This window comes from Diabrotica undecimpunctata, chromosome 5 (genome assembly GCF_040954645.1).
Source record: "Diabrotica undecimpunctata isolate CICGRU chromosome 5, icDiaUnde3, whole genome shotgun sequence".
NCBI classification, from domain to species: domain Eukaryota; kingdom Metazoa; phylum Arthropoda; class Insecta; order Coleoptera; family Chrysomelidae; genus Diabrotica; species Diabrotica undecimpunctata.
The window spans coordinates 140,679,629-140,700,953 of NC_092807.1; the positions used below are offsets into that span (position 1 = coordinate 140,679,629).

Here is a 21,325-nt window from a genome sequence, read left to right on the forward strand (position 1 = left end):
TTTGATTGCATAATCTATTTCTTCTCTGATTATATCAGGCCCTGTATCATCTGTATATTCCTTTGAGATTTCTTGTCTATCTTTGTCATCAAAAAGTTGTGATATGTATTCTGTCCATCGATTCATGTTATGAGTATACCATCTGTATCTTTGATCTGTCCTGTCTGTGTTGTTCTTCTCCTTCCTGTCATTTCTTTAATCTCTTTGTGTACATTAAAAAAGTCATATTTTCGCTCCAGTTGTTCCAACTCCTGGCATTGGTCACTTAGCCATCTTTCTCTAGCTTCTCTTATTTTCTTTTTTATCAGTTTATCTGTTTCTTTGTATCTTATCGGATTATTTGTTTTGTGTACCCTTCTTTCACCCATCAACTGTAGTATTTCCTTATTCATCCATTCTTTATGTTTCCTTTCTTTCGGTGTTAAATTTTCTCTCCCTGCCAGCATTACGGCATGTTTAATATTCTCCCATTTTTGGTCTATGTTATCAGTATTTCTATTCAGTTTCTCTATATTTTGTAAATTTTCTTTGATGTTCACTATTGTTTTCTCTTTTATATGTTGTTCACTCAGTCTTCTCACGTCAATTTGTTTCTGTATGTGTTTTTGAATGATCTTTAGTTTTATTCTTAATGTGACTACTACAGGATTGTGATCCGAGCCTATATCTGCTCCTGGGTAGGTTTTAGCTGAGAGTATAGAGTTGCGGAATCTTTGTCTAACAAGGACAAAGTCAATTTGATTTCTGACTACTCTACCTTTGTTGTCACTCGGAGATTTCCATGTGTACAGTCGTCTGTTAGGTAACTTGAAAAGAGTGTTAGCAACTGTTAGCATTGTGTACCAGTCTCCCCTAAATATGAATGAAACATCGAATAGCACAAATCGATTATATTCATAAAATAATTTTTTATGATCGAGAAGAATCGATATCTTTATTAATCAAAACATGAAGATTGTCTATTATTTTTTTTTATAAAGCTCTGCTATTAAGCAATATATTGTTGTTTAAAAAGCTATGTTACTTTTTACTGATGATAATATAAAGGCTATATTCCAGTATTTTTGGTAGTACATACATAGAGATATGTTACAATTTTGTTCATCAACGTTTGTTAATTCAGCTGCAAGACGTAGTTCCCTATGTTCTATCGAGTGTTTTATGGCAAACGTCCCTTACCTAAAGTGTGTGATTGTTTAACAGTTTAGAACAGCATAACCAAAACTTAGTGAAGATATTAGAAATGCTTGGGAAAGTAAATCTGAAATTAAACCTAAATAAATGCAAGTTTATAAAGAAAGAACTATTATATTAAGCACATAATGTTTCGAGTATAAGTATACCTAAGGGTGCGTTCATAACGGAGACCATCGCACCGTCTCCTCGCTTAGAGCGTAGCACTGACGTCGAACGCTCGCATTTAAAGTAATGCATTTATTTGACCGAAAATCGATTAAATGATACCATCTCATGGCCCGAGCGAGGGTCGGCTCCTCGTTATGAACGCACGCTAAGGGTACCTATAGCAACAGATCTTAAGAAGACCTGTTTTATTTTGCAAGTTATTGTGATATATCCAATTCTTTTCAATTACTGCCAGTTTCATATAAATTTATTTTTAAGTTTCATATAAATACAATACGAAATAAAATTACAAATATGAAGTTGTCCTGTTTTTCGTCGAGCAGTGTATATTTTTAGTAATAATTGTACTTTCCATTGATGAAGTCATTTGTTCAGACTACTAATTGGCTTAAATAATTAGGAAATAAATTATGTTTTCTACTTGTATAAAAGTTGTTGTTTTACATTTGCGGATATGTTCCAAATAATAGTATATTACTCATCATTTTTTCCTTACTACCTCTAATGTCATCTTTAATATCTGGTAGGGTATATTCGCCTTTATTCTTCAATAAATTGTTATTTAAATCCAACGAACTTCACGCTCAATTAAATATGTTAATACTCTCTGGCCATGATGATGGGCGCGAGTAAATAATAATCTATCGGATCTTAATGTACTAAGCGAGTTAATTTTTAATTGATACGATTTTGTTCGGGTATTTATGTACTGGAATATTTATACAATATCAGTCATTACGTGAATCAGGATGAAAAAGTACAATCGTATAATCGTTTTTAGCTAACCCAGAAAATATAGAACCTGCTCTTTCATTCTTCATTCTGAAGACGAAGAGATCCTAAAGCTTTTTCTAATATCATCATTTAAGAAACGATAGGAAACCAATGCCTCCTCTATATGGAGAAAATGGCATAGTATACTACTTGAAGAGGAAATCGAAGAAGACTACTTAAGAAGACCCACAGAAGCAGAAGATCCACCACTGAAACACACATTCCCAAAACAAGTGAGTGACCTGATCCAGAAAATTTTACCAAAGAAAGCCCCTGTACTCGACAAAATAACCAACTTCAGAAGATTATTAATCGATGAAAAGGAGTCTATGTGATCACAATCCATAAACCAGGAAAAAACAGTATTTTTCCACAGAACTAGAAGTCAACAAATTAACTGCCAACAGTGAGCAAAATTGCTGAAAGTGTGATATTCTCAAGGCTCGAAGATAAAACAGAAAGATTACTGATCTTCCTCCTCCTCATTCCCTGAACCCTTGTCAGAGCTTGGTGACACTCTAAATATTATTGGCTTGCTGTTTCCATTGCCTGAAATCCTGTGCCATATGGATGGCTTAATGTAGGGATTTTTCTACCAGAGTCTTCATTTGGTCTGCCCATAGTGTTGGACATTTTCCTCTTGATCTTCGGCCTTCTATCTTTCTTTCTACAACCAATAGTTGCATGATCCCCTCTCTTCTAGCTATATGGACGAAGTAAATTAGATATGCTCGGGTTACTTTTTTTTGGTTTTACTCCTACTGATCTTACCAAATTCGGATTTGAAGCCAAACACTCAAGTGAACACCAGGTACTCAAGCTTACAGAATACATCGTAGCGGGCTTCAACGATGGACAAGACAAACGGAGCAGACTTTCTAGATGTAAGCAAAGCATTCAACAGAGTTTGACACAAAGGACTGATATAACCGAAAATTTACCTGACCGAAGTCAGAATTCCGGAGGCAGGAGTACCACATGGAACTGTTCTTTCTCCGCCTATATACACAGCCGATGCCCCCAAAGCACCAGGCAGCATGATTAACCTCTATGCAGACAACACGTCAATAGTGGCCAAGCACAGTAACAAAGATATTGCAACTAGGAACCTTGAGATATCACTAGACGCCACAGAAGAATGGTGCATACAGTAGAAAATTGTAGTAAATCCGGAGAAAACCCAAACAGTAATGTTTAAGAAGGGACGCGGCCTACCGGACGAACAACTAGAGATGTTTGACACTCCCATCGGATGGTCAAATGAAGCAAAGTACCTCGTGGTTAGCATGGATAAGCGACTCACGTTCACATCCCATGTTACAAGAACAGTACAGAAGACAAAAATGGTGCAAGCCAATATCAGAAGCGTAACTTAGTGATCAACATAATAATATTGCCCATCCAGACATACGCATCTCTCGCATGAGGACAGACTTGCCAGACGAACAGAAAGAAGATCCAAGCTGTCCACAACGGAGCATTACCAGAAGTGATGAACGTCTCTCGATACGTAGTGGAAAGATTCTTTCTCAGAGAGACTTAACAGATCAGAGTATTAGAAGAGATGAACGACAAAGCAAGAGCAAAATTCGCCAAACTAGTGGACAATCCCAACCACATCCTGAGAAAGATAATAATTTATGATGTCTTTCACCTACATATATGTAGCATGTATGTAGCCCTGAAACGCTCGACTAACTCGAACCCTCAGCTGACCCTCATCCCAAACTTCCTAAAAAAATCATTAAAAAAACACAAAAATGGCAAATGCCAGCCAAAAAAATACTAATAAAACATTAAGGAGACTCTGGAGTGAGCTTAGCCAAAAGGCTCTGACAGACTTATGGAAGCTCGATGCTTGAACATTCTCGTCTGCTCTCATAGCATGTCCAAAGTAGGTATTTTAATTTTTGGAGACAGACTTTGCTGGAAAGCGGTTTGCTGACCCTAAGTTCATTTAAAATTAAATTATTTGTCCTGTGATCGGTCTACGGAATTCGTAACATTACAGTTACATAACACTTTAACATAAGTTAAAGTACACAAAATATATTCAAATGCGTTCAAAACAGAGAAAGGAACTAGACATTGCTGCATACTATCACAATTATTAAACAACATTTATGTTATGAACATATAATAAGGAAACTATTAAACAAATGGAATGGAGGAATCACTATAGAAGGCAGAAAAATCAATAACCTGTGATACGCAGATGTTACACTTATACTAGCAGCGAATGCAGTCGAAATAGACCACATCCTTATCTCAAAAAAATGGAGAACAATTTTACAGAATGTAAGGTCTTACAGGGGAGCCAATGCTGATTCGGATCACATTTTGGTGATAGGCGACATGAAACTGAAGATACTTAAAGATAAAAACGACAGAAAGAAAAGAAAGAGGTGGAATCGGTCGAAACTAAATACAGATAATGCAAACAGAAAATTCTGCACTAAATTAGAAGAAAAACTACTAGTCCTAAAACCATCAAACATAGATAAAACATGGGAAGATATAAAAGATAGTATCTTAACAACAGCAGAGAAGACGATAGGACTAATGGAAGACAATAAAAGAAAGGATTGGTACGATGAAGAATGCGAGCAAGCTAGTAAAGACAAGGACAAAGCAAGACACAGGTGGGTGGCCACAGGGAAACAAGAAGATCTCCTAAACTATAAAAAAAAGAAGAAAGAGTCAGACAAATGCTGCAAAACAAAAAAGAAGAAATGGATCGAAGAATTACTGCAGGAACTCGAAGCCAATAGTAATGCCAATGCAAGACTATACAAATACATAAAATTACAGAGAAAAAAAGAGATACCGGCAAATATTGGAAAAATGGAATGGGAAACATACTATAGAGAACTGTTTAAAAAGAAAGACGAGGCTGAAAATGCAGAAAATGAAGAACAAACAGAAAATAGGAATGGAGAACAATCAGAGCCTCCCTCATACAGCGAAGTATTGGCGACCATAAACAGATTAAAGACAAGGAAAGCAGCAGGACCAGACGACATTATAAATGAGTTCTTCAAGAAAGGGGGAGAGGAACTAGCCCACAGAATCCACAAGCTAATAAAACGAATATGGGAAGAAGAACGCGTGCCGAACGACTGGAATTGTGGTCTGATAACAGCAATCCCTAAAAAAGGCGACAAGACGAAATGCACTAACTACAGGGGAATCACTTTATTAAATACAATGTACAAAATATTAACTAATTTGATCAGACAAAGAATAGAAAAAGAAACTAGAACAAAAATAGGTGAATACCAACATGGATTCAGAGAAGGTAAGTCAACAATAGATGCAATACACATTGTAACGCAAATCGTCGAAAAAAGTTACGAGCACGGAATAGATCTACATATACTGTTTATTGACTATAAGCAAGCTTTTGACAGTGTAATAAGGGAGGAGCTAATTAAGGATATGAATCAATTAGGCATCCAAGAAAAACTAATAAGTCTCACGAAAATGACGATGAAGGAATCCAAGGCAAGAATCTTAACAAGGGAAGGCCCGTCAGATGAAGTACAAATGGAGGTAGGTGTCAGACAGGGAGACTCCCTGTCAACAACATTATTTAACATTGCCATAGAGGGGGCAGTAAGAGCAGCCAAGATTATGGAAACGATTATCGAATCTTCAGCCCAACTGATAGCGTATGCAGACGATATTGCACTGGTTACTAGAGATTTAAAAACCATGCAGAACATAATATTAATACTAGATAAAGAAGCAAAGAAGAGAGAGCTAGTAATAAACCAAAGCAAAACGAAATACCTCAAGTGTTTAAGAGAGAATACGAACATAGAGAAAGAAATTAAGCTTGCTGCATATACATTTGAAAGAGTACACCGTTTCAAATACCTGGGAGTGATGGTGAATGACAGAAATGATAGAACGGATGAAATAAATGAACGCATCCTACTGGGTAATAAAACCTACTGGAATTACCAAAAATTCCTGAAAGAAAAGCACATTACTAAGAAAACCAAATTAAAAATTTACAAGACTGCAATCAGGCCAGTGATCACCTATGGTGCAGAGAAGATGTGCCTAACACAAAAAGATGAAATGAGGTTGGAAATCTTAGAGAGAAAGATAATTCGACGAATAATGGGACCGGTGAGGATGAGTGTAGGCGAATTTAGAAGATTAACCAATGAAGAAATTAAAGAAGTCATCGAGGGTAAAGACATAATCAAGTTCGTGAAGACGCAAAGGCTCAGGTGGCTGGGACACACAGAAAGAGCTAACTTAGACTCTACCCTAAAGCGAATAACTGGATGGAGACCAACAACAAAGAGACCAAAGGGGAGACCCAAAACAAGATGGAGAGATCAAGTCTTAGGAGACATAAAGAAGCTGAGAATCTACAATTGGAAGGAGCGCTGTAAGGACCGGAAAGAATGGAGGAAAATTGTAGACAGGGCCAAGTCACACACGCTGCTATAATAATAAAAAAAAACAACAGCGGACTGATTCTCCGCAATAAATAAATCAGAGAGCCCAAAAGGGCGGCAAACACTCCGCCAGGAGTGAATAAGCCATGATGATGATGAATGTAGTCGAAATGATTACCATCACTAAACTACTAAGCCATATAAGCAAAGCATTCGAACTTCAGATCAACAACAGAAAAACAAAAATAATTATCGTAGACAGTGCAAATAATAATAATATACTCCACACACAATATGAAGTATTTCGAAGTAGACAAATTTGTATACTTGGACTCCCTGACAAACAACAATGGCGATAGCTCCTCAGAAATCAAGCGAAGACTAACAATGGTCCGAATCTCAACATCTAAATTAATTAAAATATGAAAATGCGACTACTAAGCTCATGTTGGTCAATGCTCTTATTTTTCCTATTACTACATAGGCAGCCGAAAAATAAATTCTCATAAAAATCGATGGAAGCAAGATCAAAGCCTTCGAAATGTATGTCTATAGAAGAATTCTACGCTTGTCCTGGACATAACACAGAATCAACTTATCAATTCTGAAAGATGTTCATCAAAATCTCTGTGTGAAGCTGTCATCTGGCACAGGATCGCAATTGCAGCCAATGGAGACAGCAACTTAACATTATTTAGAGTGTCACAATGCCCGTACAAGGGCTCAAGGAATGAGGGGGAGGAACTGTGTGAAAAACAACATCGAATAAAACATGTCGCTCATATTTAAAAACTCTAAATATATATAAATATATATATATATATATATATATATATATATATATATATATATATATATATATATATATATAACAGGGTGATTTGTGTAATTGACCATTTATTTCATTTTACTGTAGTGTTTATACGGCTCATTTGATTTTTTTAATTTTTGCATGATACAGTACACTACTATCAAGCATTCGACTGGTATTAGCTAAACTAAAAAATTCCAGGACTGGCTTTGGAAAAATTAATTTAGGGATTCGTATTAAATATTACACCCTGTATATATATTTTTTAAAATGCAATAAGTGATTTTCAAACTACATAAATAGCCAATGAAAACGACATATGCGACAATGTTGTCGCACTTTTATTAAATTTTTAGTGAACGATCAAATCTTACCAAAAATAGAACAACCATAATGAAGTACCAAATTATAAGGTAATTAATTTAAACAATTGTTATAAATTTCAAACATTTTAATTGAAATGATAAACTGAGTCACTGCACAAAAAAAAACAGTAACTACTAACAATAACGAAGAACAATTTAAAAAAAAAACTAAAAATATGTACATAGTTATGATAAACCCATAAATTAGAACTGGAAAAGATACAATAATGGTAACAAAATAAAAATAATTCAAAATAGATTTTCGAAATGGAACCCTGCACATTTTTGTTGCCGAATTGTTAATTGACGTATTGAATTACGGATACTCTGGGGATCGTTTCTAATAGTATTACAACAATGTATAATTCTATCAAATAATTGTTGTCGGTTATTAATATTCACTGCGTAAACTAGTTGCTTCAATCGTCCCCAAATATGGTAATCAACGGGATTGAAATCAGATGATCTTAAGGCCACGAAATAGGACCTGCACGTCCTATCCACCTGTTGCCATAAACATTATTGAGATGTTGTCTCATTGCCAGTAAAAAGTGTGGGGGTGCCCCATCATGCTGAAAACACATCCCTCGGATAGCAACGTCCGCGTTGGCAAGCAAATTCGGCAAAATATTTTGTGGAAAGTTCAAATAGACCTGCCCTGTTAAAGGACCATCAAAAAAGTGAGGACCTACTAATTGGTTATTTATGACACCAATCCACACGTTAACCGAAAACCTTAACTGAGAACGACGTTCTCGAATAGCATGGGGATTTTCTTCTGTCCACACATGTGAATTTCGTGAATTATTTATCCCGTCTCTGGTAAATTGGGCTTCATCTGTAAATAGTGTCCTGTATAGCGTTGGTCGATTATTGTTAATCCATCTACAAAATTCCAACCTATCGATCTCATCTCCAGCATGTAGTCGCTGAACCATTTGAATGTGATATGGGTATAGATCATTTTTTTGTAAGACTCTACTTACTTTTGATTGAGTAACATTGAGTTCTCGACTTACTTGTCTAGTGCTTATTGTAGGGTTCATAGTAACGGCGTCCATAATGAATCTTCCTGCTCTTCATCTACATGTCGCTCTGTTGTTCCACTAGGAAAAGTGCCATTTTCTCGCAAATAATTAAAAACTGACCCAAATGTTGGATGACTGGGAGTTCGACGATTAGGAAATCTCCTGCGATATTCTCTACTAGCAGCCCTACCATTCCCATTACAGAATCCATAAACAAATATTATGTCTGCATATTCTGTGGTCGAAAACTGATGTGGCATTTTGAACGAAAGTAACAAAAGCTCTACCAAAACTAACACAATATACTTAACGTAGATATGACAGAAGAAATACGTATTCTTGTACACATAAATAACAATTGATAATGACAATAATGACAATGGGTATAAAATATCAAGAAACGTCAAACGGTCAACGCCAATCTTCATTTTAAACTTTTTTAGATTTATTTTTATTTAGTACAGTTGATGCAATGTATTATTATTTGACATAAAATTTTAATCATTTACAATCAACAAAAACTAACACATACAAGAGGTTTGACTTTTTAATCAATTTAATTTATTATTTATCGAAAATAATGCCCCAATACGATCTATGAGTAAAAATTTAAAATTGAAAAACAATTGATTCTATCGTAGAGATAATACAAAGTGACAGTAAAGATGTTCATTTTCTACGTATTAGATTATGTTGTAGGAACTCATTTTAATTAAAATGTTTGAAATTTATAACATTTGTTTAAATTAATACCTTATAATTTGATACTTCATTATGGTTGTTCTATTTTTGGTAAGATTTGATCGTTCACTAAAAATTTAATAAAAGTGCGACAACATTGTCGCATATGTCGTTTTCATTGGCTATTTATGTAGTTTGAAAATCACTTATTGCATTTTAAAAAATATATATACAGGGTGTAATATTTAATACGAATCCCTAAATTAATTTTTCCAAAGCCAGTCCTGGAATTTTTTAGTTTAGCTAATACCAGTCGAATGCTTGATAGTAGTGTACTGTATCATGCAAAAATTAAAAAAATCAAATGAGCCGTATAAACACTACAGTAAAATGAAATAAATGGTCAATTATACAAATCACCCTGTTAATTAATAAAGAAGAGGAGTTGACATTTTTTAGTGGCCACATGATATGCTCCCTGAGGGACTCTACATATGGTAGAAGTATGTAAAGTTCCTCATGACTCACCCTGTATATATATATATATATATATATATATATATATATATATATATATATATATATATATATACTCTGCGTACATTGGATTGGATACTCATACTTTAAATAAAAAAAATAAAGAATTTATTCGCTCGTTTCACTCTCGCTTGCGCGATTGCGATGCAACTAAAACGTAAACAAAGAATTTGCTAAGACGACGACGCTGTGCTGGACCACCGTGTAAAAAAATACATATAAATATAAGGTCGAAGTTTACGTTAAACATTGTTATTAATGAATTCCCAGGCGGCAGGTTAAGAAAATCGCGCGCAAAGTGATGGTTCCTCTAACATTGTTTACGTTCTTAATTTGTAGTGTTATAATCGGATCGGTTTCTTCGGCCGAACAACCGAATGTGATTGTTATTGTTGCTGATGACCTCGTAAGTTTATGCAAAATTTTTAACTACTTTTAAGTACTAAATAAAAAATAATGAGAAACCATTGTTTAGGTCCATTTTTACAAGTTAGTTTTAAGTACATATTTTTAAAGAAGAATGTCAGAAGAGAAAATAAAAAAAATTTCTAGGCAGTAAACTCATAAAATGCTAAGCTCTAGTTACTTATGTAACTTTTTGCAATATCTAGATTTCTATCTATTCTTTTTAGTTCATTTTCTGCTATTTTCCATCTACATATTCAATAAAAAATGTCAATCATTCATCTCCGTTATATATTTATCTTTTTAAGGACTTCCACATCATTCTTGTCGAACAATTTCTTTAAATTATGCATTCATGGAAATCCTTACCTCCTAATATCATGTCATCTGTCCAATTTGCTCTTTATTATATTTTATTATTATTATTATTAAATTAGATGTTAGGAGTAATCTACAACCTTAGATCTTAGGCGTAATGTACTTGTATATGGAGCAATAAACAATTCCTGTGCTGAGACTAATATCACATCTATTACAAAAATTATTTATATGCAAAAACTTACTTTTTGAATCCCTACATTCAGTCCCAACGCTAGGATCAAGGTGCTAACAAAACTGACATAGGCACCATTCTGATTTTTTTTAAATTTAATAATTATATTTATTTATTTATTTCAGCTTTTGTCAATCGTACAAAATTTAGTAAAACTCATGTAAATAGTTTAAAAAAATATTCTCCTTGTTTAAATTTTTACACAATTAAGATTATTGATATGTAATTTATAACATATATATATTTTTCCATTGAACTTAATGCTAGACTATCAAGTCTCGTCTGTGTCATGGTTGTTCTTAAATATGTTTTAATTAAATTTTAAAAATGAACGTTCGCCACTATAGACCGTCGGATTTCGAAGTTCAACCGCAATTTTATCTCTTGTGCCTTTTAGTGTACTGAAAATGTCATATGAGATAAGCAAAAAAAGAGATTGGCACTTGGGGAGTTCCGATAGAATATGAATAGGGTGAATAGGAAATGAATACTACTTAGGGCGCGTTATTACCATATGTAGGTTAATGAAATTTTATGTCTGCTTATTACTGAATTGTTAATATTTTTTTATGTTAACACTACACATTTAAGCTCTTCAAAATTTAAAAAAGCCTTTTTTTAAATTTGCTGTATTGATTTTATTAATTTCCAAAATTTGTTAAGTATAATATAGAAATTATTCATCACATACATTTTCATTATTATTTATTTAATTTTTTATAATTATTTATAATTTTTTATAATTTTATTTGATTTTATTTAATTTTTTATACTTTTTTATATTACTTATGGTAATATATTGGTTTTTATATTACTTGTAATTTTTTATAACTTAATAAATTTTTATTATTTTTTATAATTTTATTTAAGTTTACTTATATAATTTTACATTATTTAATTTAATTTTATACAATTTTATAAAATTTTATTTAATTTCATTTAATTTTATTTGATTTTATTTAATTTTTAAATTTTTTCATAATTTTTTATAATTTTTTATAATTTTTTATAATTTTTTATAATTTTTTATAATTTTTTATAATTTTTTATAACTTTTTATAATTTTTTATAATTTTTTATAAGTTTTTATAATTTTTTATAATTTTTTATAATTTTTTATAATTTTTTATAATTTTTTATAATTTTTTATATTTTTTTATAATCTTTTATAATTTTTTATAATTTTTTATAATTTTTTATAATTTTTTATAATTTTTTATAATTTTTTATAATTTTTTATAATTTTTTATAATTTTTTATAATTTTTTATAATTTTTTATAATTTTTTATAATTTTTTATAATTTATTTTAATGTTTTATAATTTTTTGTAATTTTCTATAATTTTCTATAATTTTTTATAATTTTTTATAATTTTTATAATTTTTTATAATTTTTTATAATTTTTTATAATTTTTTATAATTTTTTATAATTTTTTATAATTTTTAATAATTTTTTATAATTTTTTATAATTTTTTATAATTTTTTATAATTTTTTATAATTTTTTATAATTTTTTATAGTTTTTTATAATTTTTTATAATTTTATTTAATTTTTTATATTTTTTAATTTTGCTTAATTTTATTTAACTGCATTTAATTTTGTTTAATAAAATTTTATTTGTTAAATACAAAAATGTACAAAAAAGAAATTAAGTCACTTTCGATATAAGTTTGGGCAAAAAGTTCTAGTTCATTGTTCATTACCTTAAAAATTGTAGGTACAGTTGTTTAAAAAATTCCTTAGGCTCTTTTATTTAACGAATTACAATACTTCAAATTTTACTCATAAGCTTGAATGCCCTGTATATTTAAAAAAAATTCAATTATTTAAAATTTTTCTGTTGGCTCTACATAATTTTAATAATTAACAACTTTTTTTTTCAAAAATTTAGATTGCAAAATTATTTTGAGAAAACTATTTGACCGATTGTACTGAAATTGTATTTAGTGTTTTTTATAATAAAAAGATTTTCTGTTTAAGGTTCAATGTGGCTTTTAAATACCTGAAATGATTATTGAAAAAACATTTATTTTGACCATTTTTTATCGGATTTTGCTAATTTTGCAATAATTTCAATTTGATTATACAAAATTTAATTGGAAAACTGTTTTGCTTTTACAAATTTTTTCTTAAATGGATAGCTGCCCATATAATTATGGCAAAGAAGAGTAAAAAAATTTAATTTTTCTAATTTTTGTCAAAAAGTATTTAATAAACAATCTAGTCCAGCTTAGTGTAAAGCCCAGCTTTAGTAAAATCATTTCTTCTAATATTCGAAGGATTTAAAGCAAAAAATAGGGATATAGATCATAATAGATCATATACGGTTTACCCAATTGAGGGTGTGTTAGAACAGTACCGCCTGGGCTAATAAAAAACACTTAACTTAAACGTTTCTTTTTTCGCTGGTGTAATGGAACTGAAATAATTATGTGGAGTGAATCGTTCCAAATTATTAAACTTCAACTAAATTTAAAATTTTTAATTTCAAGGCATACCATTTTTGCTTCATGTTCAATTTCATTATTAAAGTTATCATTATTTAAAATTTCTAAAACGACATAATAAATTGCTCCTAATTGATATCCTGAAGACCGAATAACATTGACTCTATATTTTCCCAGCGCGTATTCGATGGTCGCTTTTGAGTTTTAAATTTGATATAAAATGCAATAAAATATTCCAACGTTTTAGGGACGATAAAACAATTTAGATATTTCTTGAACTTTTACAAAAAAAAAAAAATGTTTGCGCAGCACATGGAACAATAAAAGCCCGAGGATTTTTTTGTTAAAATAAAATTTTACGGCCCATTTTCCCCCTTTATGTTCGCTCTGTTGACATATATCATTGACCACGCATATTGTCAATGGAAATATTCCATTTTTCTAAAAATTATTATTTTTTCATATAAACCGCGGCCTGTTGATTCATCAATATGGATAAATCCTAAGAAATTTTTCGGTGTAAGAAGCACATCGTAGTATTATTGACATTTTTGTTCTGTTTTACTGTTGCTTACTTTTTTAATTTAGGTATTATTACCATTTATGTATATAATTTAAGTATGCTTTTCTTTTTTTATATTTATTCATATAATTTATGCATGCTTTTCAATATTACTTTGTTTTATTAATTTTTCCTTAAATTTCCTTAAAACGTTCAATATTATTTCTAGTATCTTGTATTTTTAAATTTTCTAAACATCCACTTTCAAATTCGAACTCTTTTTCTTTAAAAATGTGATACAGTCGCTTTTTTATAAATCTTCAGAACTATAAATTTTTACATACGTTTTGACAATAATCATTTTTGTTGTTATTGATTATTATTAAAAGAAAAAGACAATGTACAAGTAAAAAGTAATAAAAATGCGACAGATATTATGCAAATAAAGAATGTTTTGTCAAAAAATTTAAGATATAATATAAATGTGTTTTTGTAATTTTATAATTTTTACATAGATTTAATTAATATTATAACAATACTCTAGTGTCATCCCTATTATTTATTTATTGAGTCTTCTTCTTCTTCATCCAAGATTTTATTTTTCTTATGAGTCTTATGACGCCTTTTCTATTTTATATTATTCCTTCCGTGTTTGGGAATGAGAAAGTATTTATTTCTAAGTACGTATCCCAGATATTATTATGTTTTTGTTATTTTAACTATCCTCAGAAGTTTTGTATTGTGTCCAATGCGTCTTAATACTTTGTGTCCAAAGAATTTGAAGAATATACAATTTTTCATACAAAAATCATGTCACATCATTCAAGATTTACATCAGATCGCAACAGCGTTGCCAAAACTTTAGAATAGTTAATAAGTGAGGAATTTTCAAAATGTCAACTATTTAAGAATACAGTAGTCAATTGGATTTTTTAAATAAAGAACATTACTTATCAGATTTTTAAAATTTCTTTTTTCACTTTTCAATAATGTGGAAAACGAGATACATTTAATCCATAACAATATAAAAGATCACATAAAAATGTATAATTTTAAATACATTTTAAAACTTAAATAATGAGGCACTAAATAAATCAATAACTTTTATTACGTAATATTGCATCTAAATTAAAATTCAGTGACATTAAAAGGGACTGGTAAAGCCATTGTGATAAAGAGAAAATAGAAAGTGGAATATAAAAGAAAGAAGGAATATTGTGAAATAAATGGACAGAATTGCGAGAATGTAAAATGGACAGAAATCTTAACTGATTTATAAGATTTTAGAAATGGGTTGGATAATATTCGGGAGAATTTTATCAAATTGCATTATGAAGCAACCCTCCAAAAGAACCTAAAGAGTGCCCCACAAGCTAATAGTCGGTCTCGAGGTATAAACTACCATTTTTTAAAGTTATCGAAATTAACCGAAAATAAAACCAAAAAAAAAACACTTAAACATATTATGCATGAAAAATGTTGATTCAATTTAAGGCTTTTTTACAAAAATATTTTTATTTTTTTTGCGTTGCATAACTATATTACAAAGATGACGATTTTCCGACATGCGAATTATTGTTCATTCGCAAAACATGGAAACTCCGCAAACTTCCATTCCAATGGTTGGTTTTGTATTTTGTATATTGTCATTGCAAAAGCCAAAAGCACGGTAAATTGTCAACGTTTAAAATAAAATGATAATCGTTGCCTTAATGATATTATTCATTAGCATTTTCACAGTCAGTCTCGTTTCATTGTACAGTCGAGGTTAATTATTATTGCATAGCCAAATGACAACTGATCATACTAAACTAAAAAATATACAGGACAGATAAAGAATAGAAAGGTAGCAAATTACAAACTGAAAAAATTAAAATAGTCGCTTTACACTTTGTTTACAAGTATTCTCCAAGCATATAGAAATAAATCAAAGTCTATTTTACAACCATTTAGAACCATTCTGTTCATTGGAGAATATTTAACAAAACTATACCTATATGAAACTTGAGTGTAAAATTTAACAATAACTAATGAGTAAATCTGGAAGGGATATTAAAATCAATTAAAAACAATAGATTATTAAATTAATCAGTCAGCATTGGATCAATCAATTCAGTTATTCTTGGACAAGTTCAAATGATTTTATCCATTTGAGTCTTCTATTAATATTCCGCTATCTATATAATAAATTTTGTTTTTTAAACAAAAACAAAATTTGTTTAATTTATTAAACAAATTGTAAAATCGTTCTCAAAATGCTTTGTATTTTGAGAACGATTTTCGAAGTGGAAATTAAATTTCAATTGTGGCTTTTTCCCAACAAAAATAGTAAATTACATTGAGATGTCACAAGTAAATAGCTTGAAGACAATACTAGTGATTATTCCAATCCTTTCTGGTAAATGTATTGTTATGAATATTTTGCTCTTTGCATTATTTTGTTTTTTATTTGTTGAACAGTGCAATCACAGTAATTTATCTATCTACTTTTTATTTATTAAAGGCAGAATAAAAAAACCCATGAAAAATTGTACATTACTTTGAATAGTACATTAAAATTGTTAACGGCAGTCATAAAAGATAAAATCGAGGAAAAGGCTAACCTGGCAGATGAACAACAAGGCTTCCGAAAGAACCGCAGCACAATAGACGCAATTTTTATTATGAGACAAATAATAGAGAAGTCTATTGAATATGGAAAACCAGCATACATGTGCTTTGTAGATTTAAAAAGTGCTTTTGACAGGGTGAAGCGAAATGACATCTTAAATTTATTACAAGCTGAACAAATAGACCATCAGATAATAAGGACAATTAATGAAATTAACAAGAACAACAAGACCAGAGTTATAATGCCAACAGGGGAAACAGAATGCAGAACTAAAAGAAGGAATCCGCCAAGGAGACTCGCTCAGCCCATTGTTATTCAATATGGTGATAAATCAAATAATTTACGAAGTAAGAAAACGACACGGATACCACATGGGAGCGCATAAAATCACGATACTATGTTATGCCGATGATGCAGTACTAATTTCTGATAACGAAGATAACCTGCAAAGGCAGCTATGCACCTTCAATATCACAGCAAACAAACTTAATATGAGAATATCAGTAGAAAAAACTAAATGTATAGTGATCAGTCAAGAGCCGCGTAGATGCAAACTAGAAATAGACGGCAAAATTGTAGAACAAGTAATGAAATTCAATTACCTAGGAGTAGAGATCACTAGTGACAGGGATATAAGAACAGAGACCACAAGGCAAGCATCAAAAGCGGTAAGAGTAAGTGGTTGCCTCCGAGAAACCATATGAAGAAACAAATATCTGACCATGGAAAGCAAAATGAAAGTATACAAGACAACAGTAAGACCAATCCTAACATATGCAGCGGAGACAAGGATCGATACAAGAAAGACGAAACAACAAATCAACAATATCGAAATGAAAGTATTAAGATCAATAGCGGGCATATCATTAAGAGACAGACAAACCAACAGAAGTATACGCGCATATAATAGAATGCAAAATTCAAAATATTAACAGGTGGATAAACCGAATGGGACCAGATAGATTAGCGAACATCTGTAAAAACAATAAGCCGTATAGCAGAAGACCCGTTGAAAGGGCGCCAAAAAGGTGGAAAGATAATGTAGTCAACAACGACTGAAACAGAATACGAGGCAGACAAACAGGAGTAATCCTAGTCGCGCGAAGAAGAAGAAGAAGAAGAAGAAGAAAAATTGTGCAAGATAAAAAGCAGAAAATAATACAAGAGTATATTAATAAAAGTAAAATAACGCCAGTGAAAAATTTTAACAGTTTTTACTCCTTATTAAAAATGTGGAAGATAAAGATACAAAATGTTAAGAAAAAAATATGGAATGACAAATTATACCTAAAAATCATATTATTTGACATAGCACAAATAAATTATGTTCGAATTTGTAAGTACCTTTCTTAACACGGTTAAATTATCATTGCAAAGATTAAAAAAATGTGACCGGTAGTTAAATTATATAATATCATGTATCTTAAAGCGAATCTGATGTAACTATGCTAAAAATGCTAGTTTACAATGTAGGGCTACTTCAAAATAAACAAATTTTATTAACAGTTTTAAGCAATAGGATGTGTTGAAATATTTGCTGTTAACTTAAACGTAAATAATAACGCCAAGAAAAAATTTCTTTCATATCTCGTGTAAAAGAATTAAAACAATGGTGTGAAAATGCATATCAATGATACATATTTCTATATAAAGTTAAGGTAGAGTATTGAGTGACTTGTTATTGTGATTTAATATAATATAAAGTAATAAACTTAGTCTATTTGTTGTTTCATTTTTAAAATAATAATATTATGCAGTTCGTCTTAGATTTCATTTCAAGCAACCATGATACTGACGCACCCGAGAGCGTGTATGCATCAATGACTGTATTGCCATCTAGGAAGATGTCTTCTTCTTCTTCTTCTCTTCTGGTTCCTATCCGTTTCGGATGTTGAAAATCATATTGGCAATCATGACCTTGCTCGCTGCGGCTCGAAACAGCTTTGTTGAGGTTTTCTTAAACCATGTTCTTAAATTCCGCAGCCATGATATTCTCCTTCTACCGGGTCCTCCCTTACCTTTGACTTTACCTTGCAATATAGACTGCAGCAGGGAGTAACGGTGCTGATTTCTCATAACGTGTCCCAGATATTGCAATTTTATGCGTTTGATCGTAAACACAATCTCTGGTTCCTTCTTCATTTTTTCTAGAACTTCCTTGTTCGTGATCCTTGCTGTCCATGATATTTTTAGCATTCTTCTATAAAGCCACATCTCAAATGCTTCAAGTTTTTTAATAGTGGTGTCTGTAAGCGTCCATGCCTTCGCCCCGTACAACAACACAGAGAAAACATAGCATCTCAAATGTCTCATTTTTGCATCTAGGGATATGTTGTGACTTTTGAAGATGGCGCTCATTTTGTTAAAGACCGTTCTTGCCTTTCCTATGCGGCACTTTATTTCCTGTACATTGCTCCACTGTTCGTTTATAATAGTTCCCAGGTAGCAATACTGTTTTACTCGCTCTATCTGCGTCCCATTAATGTAAAGATGAGCCCCATTTATATTCTCCTTGCTGATAATCATTTGTTTCGTTTTGTGGGTATTAATGTTTAGTCCGTACTGTTGACTGTACTCGTTTATTCTGTCCATTAGCCTCTGAAGCCCCTCTAAACTATCTGCTATCACCATGGTGTCGTCGGCATATCTAACATTGTTTACTCTTTCACCATTTAGAAGGACGCCTTCGTCTATTCCGTAAAGAGCCTCATTAAAAATTTTTTCTGAGTACATATTAAATATCAACGGCGATAGGATACATCCCTGTCTAACTCCGCGTAGTATTTTTATGTGATCTGTTTCTTCTCCGTTAATTTTCATGTAGACGTAAGAAGATGTAGACGTAAATAATTAAGTACTCCTATTGACTTTCTGTAATAACAAGGTAGTAAACTATGTTAGACTCGATTTGCACATATATCCGAGTATATGTAAGGCGTATAAATGCAGGTTTATTTATTAATATAAACATAACGACACACAATCTTCAACTAAAAGTAACATTTACTTTCTGTACCAATATGTTAAACTAGAACGTGACCCGATTCTAACGCATTGAAATTCGTAAATAGTCATCATCATTTCTCCACGGATGATAACGTAAGATAAAATGTAGTGCCCTTTTAGTAGCCGCCTTGTTCATTTTTACTATTTTAATATAATCTTTATCCCTTTCCCTTCCATTTAACGTATGAGACGTTCCAATCCGATTCGTAACAACGGATATATGATGTAATGTTGGCGCTGGGGTTTTCATTACGGACAGAGAGACAGATACGGTCATGTAATATCTCGTATGTCGCTATGCGTTCATTAATAACAAAGATAAGGTGTATTGCCCTTTTGGTAGTCGTCGATTTGTTTATTTTAATATAATCCTTATCACCTACCCTTTTATTTAACGCTTCACATGTTCTAATCGGACCAATACCAACAGAGATATGATGTAAAGCTGGCGCTGGGGTTTTTGTTACGGAGAGACAGACAGACGTAAGCAAATTATATTATATATATATATATATATATATATATATATATATATATATATATATATATATATATATTCAATAATAACGGAGATAAGGTGTAGTACCCTTTTGATAGTCGCCTTGTGTGTTTTTCTATCTTAATATAATTCTTATTTCCACCTTTTTCATTTAACGCATTACCCGCTCTAATGGGAACAATAACAACAGCGACGACAATAGCAATAATAATTGATGCAATACCGGCGCTAAGGTTTTCGTTCCGGACAGACGTAATAAGCAAATTATATATATTGATACTGTCATGTGATATCTCGTATGTCGGTATATGTTCCTAATAACGACGATAAGGTATACGCCTTGTTAGTAGTCTTAATAAAATCTTAATAAAATTGCTATCCCCTTGCCTATCAAATAACCGCATCAAAAGCTCCAATCGAACCAGTAACAACGGAGATATGATATAATGCCCGCGGTGTAGTTTTTGTTACGGACAGACAGACAGACAGAGAGAATAAGCAAATTATATATATGTATGTATATAGGAAGAACCACGTTGAGAATTAATAATTAATACACTACTCACTGCAAGTTGTCCAATACATATATTGATACTGTCATTTGATATCACGTATGTCACTATACGTTGATTAATAACGAAAATAAGGTGTAGTGCCTTTTTGGTAGTCGCCTTGTTTGTTTTTTCTGTGTTAATACCCGCCGTGATGAAATTGTCGTGATATCCCTTGTGAACTTACCCAACTAAAGTCTCGTGTTTGCCACTCCTGATGATATTTGATTAATATATGCATAAAACATCCATTTTTAATTTACAGTCAAAACATTTATTTTAATATTTATATTAAATGATCATCAATTTTTTCATTATTTCAAATATCTAATATTTATTTAATTTTATATAGAAACACTAAAAATTTTATTGCAAAACTTTGTCCGTTGGTCAGCCATTTTTTTAGTAGATACAGTTTTTTACAGTAGGTACAATATGTAAACAAACATGTTAGGTTAGACGTAACGGTTGGAGTCCCACAGGGATCGGTCTTGGGTCCGAAGGTATGGACCTTGGCATATGACGGGGTCATGAACTGCAAATATGGAGAAGGTATAACCCCCTTCGCAGATGATCTCGCTGTGCTGATGGTAGAGCGGGACGAGCCAGATCTCCGATTTCGGGTAAGACATATGGGCAACGTCGTGAAAGATTGGATGACTGATCACGGACTAGAACACGCAGCGTAGAAGACCGAAGCCATTATTCTAAAGGGTAAACGGAAAAGACAAGGGATCGAACTCCAATGTGCAGGGGTACAACTAACATCCAAG

At 31.5% G+C, this 21,325-nt stretch overlaps 1 protein-coding gene across 1 annotated transcript in view; it reads left to right on the forward strand.

The window, feature by feature from the left end:
- Positions 1 to 10,222: 10,222 nt before the first annotated feature.
- LOC140441886 (arylsulfatase J-like) overlaps positions 10,223 to 21,325 on the forward strand; it is a 54,272-nt gene continuing 43,169 nt past the window's right edge. Inside the window, exon 1 of the mRNA XM_072532863.1 lies at positions 10,223 to 10,382. Coding sequence (XP_072388964.1) covers positions 10,278 to 10,382 — 105 coding nt within the window. The 5' untranslated portion in view covers positions 10,223 to 10,277. The remainder of the gene's footprint in view (positions 10,383 to 21,325) is intronic.